The 6,848-nt window shown below is 41.6% G+C and overlaps 1 protein-coding gene across 5 annotated transcripts in view; it reads left to right on the top strand.

The window, feature by feature from the left end:
- The window catches only part of MTMR10 (myotubularin related protein 10), a 36,795-nt gene that overhangs the window by 25,596 nt on the left and 4,351 nt on the right, over window positions 1-6,848 (top strand). For 4 of the 5 annotated variants that reach the window (XR_005258188.1, XM_038147591.1, XM_038147593.1 and 1 more), the window contains 9 exons: window positions 448-622; window positions 1,021-1,108; window positions 1,265-1,353; window positions 2,339-2,469; window positions 2,594-2,663; window positions 2,837-2,907; window positions 3,768-3,937; window positions 5,177-5,347; window positions 6,162-6,344. Coding sequence is in view for 4 of the 5 variants with exons in the window: in XM_038147591.1 (XP_038003519.1) it covers window positions 448-622; window positions 1,021-1,108; window positions 1,265-1,353; window positions 2,339-2,469; window positions 2,594-2,663; window positions 2,837-2,907; window positions 3,768-3,937; window positions 5,177-5,347; window positions 6,162-6,344 (1,148 nt within the window). In the remaining variant the exon portion in view is untranslated. Of the gene's footprint in view, window positions 1-447; window positions 623-1,020; window positions 1,109-1,264; window positions 1,354-2,338; window positions 2,470-2,593; window positions 2,664-2,836; window positions 2,908-3,767; window positions 3,938-5,176; window positions 5,348-6,161; window positions 6,345-6,696; window positions 6,831-6,848 lie in introns of those variants that run through there. The other variant, XM_038147592.1, reaches the window with a different exon arrangement.

The following is a 6,848-nucleotide window of genomic DNA, read 5'->3' on the forward strand; positions in this document are numbered from 1 at the left end:
GCAGTCGTTTAAAGTTGCTGAAATTATATAAGTTTTATTTTGCTTTCTTGACATGGTAGCTATGAATGGGTAGCCTGTAAAGGGTTCATGGTTTTAAAATGTTGCAAACTTTGGCATATTGAAGAAGGAAAGCCTGTGACTGGAGATAACATTTGTTCCTGAGTATTAGTATGCCTTGGCTTCTATCAAGCAGCACAGCAGGCCAATTTTATGTTGCTTTTCTAATGAAATTGCAGGGAAAAAATACATTGACATCTTCATGTATCATCAAGCTGCCATTAAATCACTGCTTTCTTGTAATGCACTTGATAGCAATTACCTGTCTATATAGGTAATATAGATAATACTAGTCCTGTTGCTAATGGCTTATTTTTGTAATTAGGAAGGTGAAGAGTTGGATTTTTATTTATTTTTTTTAATGGGCATTGATGACTTTCCTTTTCCTAGCAAAGAAGGTGAATGGCATAGACCCAGGAGGTGGTGGCGGTGGCATCAGCAGTGCCAGCGGTCAGCAGACTCCTTTGTTTGAAACTTACTCGGATTGGGATAGAGAAATCAAAAGGACAGGTGCATCCGAGTGGAGAGTGTGCTCGGTCAATGAAGGTTATATGATCTCCACTTGGTAAGTGTCTCTTGGGACACCAGCAGGAGGGAACTGGGCTGTCTTGTCCTGTGTGCCCCACAGCCTCTGGTGCAGCCAACTGTGCACTGCACCTCTTAATTGTGCTGCTCTCCTGAGAGGCCCCCAGGCAAAAGATGCTGCAAGTCTTGTCCCTGAAGGAAAAATGTCTTGTCCCTGAAGGAAATGTCTTGTCCCTGAAGGAAGTGTCATGTTTGGCATTCATTGCTGTGGTGCTTCTGTACTTCCATGTGGGACATGCCATTTCTCACCGGTGGCCACACCCAGGGGCTGCTTTGGGACAGCCTCACTGATCTGGTGACACAGCGCTGCAGCAAGAGGGAAGATGGTAAAAAACGCAGGGAAAAGTAACCTTTTTTTATCATGTTTTTTTCCACAAGCCTTCCAGAATATTTTGTGGTTCCGTCTTCCTTAGCAGATCAAGACCTGAAGCTGTACTCCTACTCCTTCATTGGGAGGCGAATGCCTGTAAGTGTCCTCTTTGTTCTGGTACTGCTCCTGGCCATTGCACAGTATTCAGCTTGGGGCTGTGCATGCCAATTAACAGTTAATTGGAAAAAAATTGTACAGAATAGATTTAACCTGCACGATTTTGTTGTTCCTTGTGTTTTTTCCTCATGTTAGTTATGGTCCTGGAATCATCCTAATGGGAGTGCCCTCGTGAGAATGGCCAACATTAAAGATGTATTGCAGCAGCGAAGAATTGACCAGAGGTAAATTATTTGTTGTGTCACTCTTCAGTCAGAGGGTTAGGGTGACACCAGAGGTGACTGTGTCACAGCACTGGGTGGCAGTGGAGGTGACCCTGTGTGACCCCGCAGTGTTGTAGTGTGGAACTTTGGAGAGACTGTTCTCTGGATCTGGTTCTGGCACTGTTTTTATTCAAGGCCATTCCAGTTTCAAATACTGAGTAACTTTACAGGTTTTAAGGTATGTTTATTTTTTAGGGGGATAATCATTCAGATGACAGAATTTACTGATAAAAGGATCAGATTTACTATAATACAGCTTACATTGCTGGAGATTTTCTTACCTCCTTCAGCAAGGCATTAAAAAAACCCCTTCATTTGTGGCATTGGGAAACACAATTCAATAGACTTCGTGTCATAATGCACATGGTATTTCTGTGAAATATTTGTCATGCGCTGTCCTTAATGAAAGACTGAAGGCATTAAGTGCCTTATGTAGGTATTTTACAAGCTGCGTGGATTTTGTTCTTTGGTTTAATTTGTACTGTGACTTTTTGTAGTAGTGCAAACATCTGCATTGTGTGTTAGGCTGGAGCTCTGAGTTTTAGTTGAAACCTTGTCAGATTTCCTGACTTGATAAACTTTAAATATGTTCTCTTCATTTAACATAGGTAAGTCTTACTAAAAATGATGGAAAACCAAAAACTGAATAGAGTTATTTAACTGTCAGTCAGCATCAGATTTCATTTCTTAAATGTGATGTTTTAACGATCCATTAAAACATTTCCATTTTTTATGTTCAGTAATTAGCAGACACCAAAAATGTTTGAGTCAGTAGTTTTATGGCAGGAGTAATGTATCTCCTGAATATGAACCAGTAAACTTTTTTTTTTAGAACCAGGCGCATATTTTCTGTGGGTTTAATTGTTTGCAGTTAGACAGTGGCAGGTTTCTTAAAAGACTGTTTCTTTCCTCTCCAACAATAAACCTGCTGATGCTTCTCCTGCAGGATTTGTAATGCCATAACTCGAAGCCATCCCCTGAGAAGTGACGTTTACAAATCTGACCTGGACAAGTGTCTCCCCAACATCCAGGAAATCCAGGCTGCACACAACAAACTCAAACAGCTCTGTGTCAATGGTATGCGGGGCTTTCCTTCTTTTATGGGGCTTGTTTTCCTAACATGCAGTGAATTGCAGTCAGCCTGGCTGACAGGGACTGTCACTGTCACTGTTCTGCAATGTAATGACTGTCCCTGTTGCAGACCCTTTTGATGAAACCGAAGAGAAGTGGCTGTCCTCACTGGAAAACACTCGCTGGTTAGAGTACATTAGGTTGGTACCATTAATGAAATGATGTTCAGTGGAATGTGTGAAAATGAGCAGTGCATCAATTGAAGGGTTCTTTGTTTGAATATATAAGTGAGGTAAATATAGATAACCCAAATCTTTTTCTTGCAGAGTGTGAATTTCTGTTAACTGTTAAATCACTTTCTTTTCCCATCTAGAGCCTTCCTTAAGCATTCTGCTGAGCTTGTGTATATGATGGAGTGTAAGCACGTTTCTGTAGTTCTACAAGGTAATTCAACACAGAGCATGCTGTAGTTATTTGCATTACTGTGATAATGTAGATAAACAGATTTAGATAAAATCAACTGTAATCTTTACATAAACCCCATGGATCCTGAATATCTCAGGCATTTGGGGAACTAGAAGGGAAAATAATTTTGTTGTGTATCTGAACTGTAGTATAGTCCTCAGCATCAAAGGAATATTTTGCTTTGAGTCTTTGTGGGTTTTGTTCTGATGATGATGATAGAATCAAAACTTTAGTGTGAACCTTTGTACTGTATTGATTGGGCTAATAGTCCCTGCAGAAGCAATATCAGTTTAATTCAGAGGTTCTACAGACAAAAGTGTTTCATTCAGTGCCAGCTCCTTGTGTCTGTGCAAACAGGTATTTCAGAGCAAAGGACACTGAACAACTTGCTCATATCTGTAATTCTGTGACTTCTGTAGTTTTTACAAGACCTGTTCAGCTGGTATATCCCACTCTCCCCACGTAATGGCCTTCCAAAAATTGCTTCAGGGTGGAAAAATGTTGAAATTTTCTATCAGCATGAACACTCTCCTCCTCAGCACACCTTGATTTAAGTACTGGGCAGCTGGGTGGGTATTTTGTTCTTGATGAATGCACTGCTGTGCTGGATACTGCAGGAACCCTTTGTATAGTATGAGTCTCGGTTTAAAAAAAAAAAAAAGTGTGATTTTCTTCTAGTTTGTGGTTTTGTTTTTTTTTTTAATTATGAAAACAATATATTTTAAAGGAAATTATAATAAAAACATGAGACCTAGTTGCACCTTTTTGCTCTTTGAAATCTAACTCTGTACATGTGCATTTACCTTATGTATTCTGTACTTTCTGTATGTTACTTGCAGAGGAAGAGGGACGGGACCTGAGCTGCCTTGCTGCTTCTCTCATTCAAGTCATGCTGGATCCCTATTTTCGAACCATTATTGGATTTCAAAGCCTAATACAGAAGGAATGGGTCATGGCAGGATATCAGTTTTTAGATAGGTGTAACCACTTAAAGAGATCTGACAAAGAGGTAAAAATGAATCGTATTTGCCTGTGGTCACAGTATCTGCTTGATATCATCCTCAACATGTATTTGTACAGAAATCTAAAAGTAAAAATACATTTTAATACTTTTAAATCTCATTATATAGTATCAGAGGAAGTAACTCCTTTACCAGGGTAGAGATACTTTCTCTTTACCCTCTGTAGTCACGTGAGAATCAGTGAAATACCAGGTGCAATCCAGTGGGTTTTCATGTTGCTTCAGGGTTACACATAAAAGCATCTCACTGCTACAAACACTAGCATAGTCACGTTTCAAATTGAAACCAAAGGAGGTGAGGAGTGGGGTTGGAGGAGGTGGTTTTGCTGTGTTTTCCCAATCCCTGTTTCCATCTCTGTGGTGTTATCACTCAGGAGTGCTTTCAGAGCAGGCAGCTGCTGGAGAAGCCCCACAGCTGCATGGCTGCCAGGAGGTGGAAGGGGGGGAGTGCAGGGCTCGGCTCCCAGCGCTGCCAGCTCTTCTTTGGCTGCTAACTGCAGGTGGAATCATGGAGGACCCAGGTTAGGAAACTTCTGCAGGGACAGTGCCCAGAGGCACAAAACAGGAACATCCCCAGAGCATGGAACACACAGATAAACCGAGGGCACTGAGCACCAAGCAGAGAAAATGCATGAAGGGATAAAGAAATGACATGCCAAGAGGGAAATCATGAAACGCAGCTATTTCGGCCCTAGGAAAGAATATATTGAAAAGTGAAAATGGAAAGGGGAAAATATTTCTAAAGCTTTACATAAATGATGGTTTATACTTTTGCAATTCATGGGCTGCTATGGAAAAGAGAGAGAAAATGTGGTGAGAAATTAGTGTGGCTGAATCATAAGCTCTCCAGTCATTTCAAACAAGGAAGAAAATACATTGTAAAAACACGGCCAAGTGGCAAGGAAGGCTCATACAAGCACTAATTTGGAAATTATGAGGGACATATAGATGGCAGAAAGGATTTTTGCAGCTGCATGAGTATGAAGGAGCCCAGAAAATAAGTTTTTACACAGAAGGGAAAGCTGTGCAAAGGTAGTGCTGAGAAAGAAGTGACTAAACAGGAATACAGAGTGTAACAATTGCATAGAATCATGAAAAATGCAAATCGTTTACCCTATGGTTGAATAATGTATCTGTGGGACGGCCAAATACCAAAACTGCAAAGAAATGGGTATGATTTGGGAAAAGCTTACGTTAAATCTGCTAATTCCTTGTTTCTTTTCCCAGTCTCCTTTGTTCTTGATGTTCCTTGACTGCGTTTGGCAGCTGCTGGAGCAGTACCCAGCAGCCTTCGAGTTCTCTGAGGTGTACCTGACCATCCTGTACGACAGCGCCCGCATCTCCTTGTTCGGCACCTTCCTCTTCAACTGCCCTCACCAGCGGGTCAAGGAGAGCACTGTGAGTAGGAGGGGCTGCACCTGCTTGTCTAGCAGGAGACTGCAGCCTGCCCCCCTGGAAAAAACTGCATCCCAGTTAAATGCTTCCTGTGTGTCCTTCCAATTGTCACACTCAGTTTGGGGGAAAACGCTCAGGTCCCCGGGTGAATACAGTCATAATGGCTTTCAGGTGATCTGTGCAGAGACAGTGACTAGCTATTCAAGAAGAAAGTCTATTGAATTTATTTGTTGCTACTCTACATTGTTATTTTTAGTCCTCTAGGAAGCAAATTTGTATCTGGAACTCAGAAAGCAGAATGACAGGCAGTAAATAGAATTTCACGCTTCAGGCAAACTTTGAAATCTCTTGACATAATTGTTTAAATAGTTGAAAAAGTTGGAGATGGTGCATAAAGTTCCAATAGTAATGCACAATGGAGGCATTTAGAAAACTGAACACTTAAATTTGCTTTTAAAAACGAGCTTATGAGAACTGTATGTAGAAAACATTTGATGGCTGATAAAAGTGAAACTTATTTCCTTAAATATTTACTCTTTAAAGTCATAGGTAGCAACTTTACAACGAAGTAGAGCATTGAGGGACTGTTGGTGAAGTCTCAAAATGCCAGTTTGGGGGTTAAGAGTAAGGCAACAAACAATTAAATAGAATTGAAAAGTAATTGCACAAATGCAGAGCAACTGTTTTCTTCAGCTGCCTTGCTGCTCTGTTGTGCTACCCTGCTCCTCTTTGCCCAAGAGTTACATGCTGGTTTTAAGATTCGTGAAGAAGCCCATTTTCTTTGATTTTAATCTGCCTGAATGTTAACTTCCTGCAGGAATTTGCTATAAGCAAAAACATTCAGCTGGGTGATGAGAAAGGCCTCAGGTTTCCGTGTGTTTGGGACTGGTCTCTTCAGTTCACGAGCCGGGACCGGCTGCTGTTCCACAACCCGCTGTACATCGGGAAGAGCACGCCCAGCGTGCACAACGGGGCCCTCCGCACCTTCAAGCGCTCCAAGGTACCTGGGGGGCTCTGAGGGGCTCTGCCTGTGGCTGAGGCTGTGCTCACACTCAGGGGTCATGCTGGGGAGGCCGCAGGTGCCCCTGGATTAGCAGTAGGAGCCTTCTTTGTCTTGGTTTCCCAGCCTAAAGAAGTTATTTTCTGTAGAAGTAGCAATGTAAATTGTTGAGCCTTGTGTTTTAGGACATTTTCTGATGTGGCTGAGTTACTGCCAACATTTGCATTATTTCACCTTTGGAAAAGTGATGACAGGCCACTTTTTCCCCTGGGGTTGTCAGTATTTTCAGTAAATGCTGATTATAAGTCAATCATTTGTTGCTACAAAAACCCATATGTATTTCTTTTTAAAGGCCACAGTTTGCCCTGTGAGCCCTGCAGCAGTGACTCAGAAGCTCAGAACTATTTAAAGGTCACAGCATTTCTCTGGATGATGCACCCTGGCAGTTCAGGGAAATTTGCTGTTCCAATGAACGTAGAACTGGAAAATTACCAGTATTTATTT

This window comes from Motacilla alba, chromosome 10 (genome assembly GCF_015832195.1).
Source record: "Motacilla alba alba isolate MOTALB_02 chromosome 10, Motacilla_alba_V1.0_pri, whole genome shotgun sequence".
NCBI lineage: Eukaryota > Metazoa > Chordata > Aves > Passeriformes > Motacillidae > Motacilla > Motacilla alba.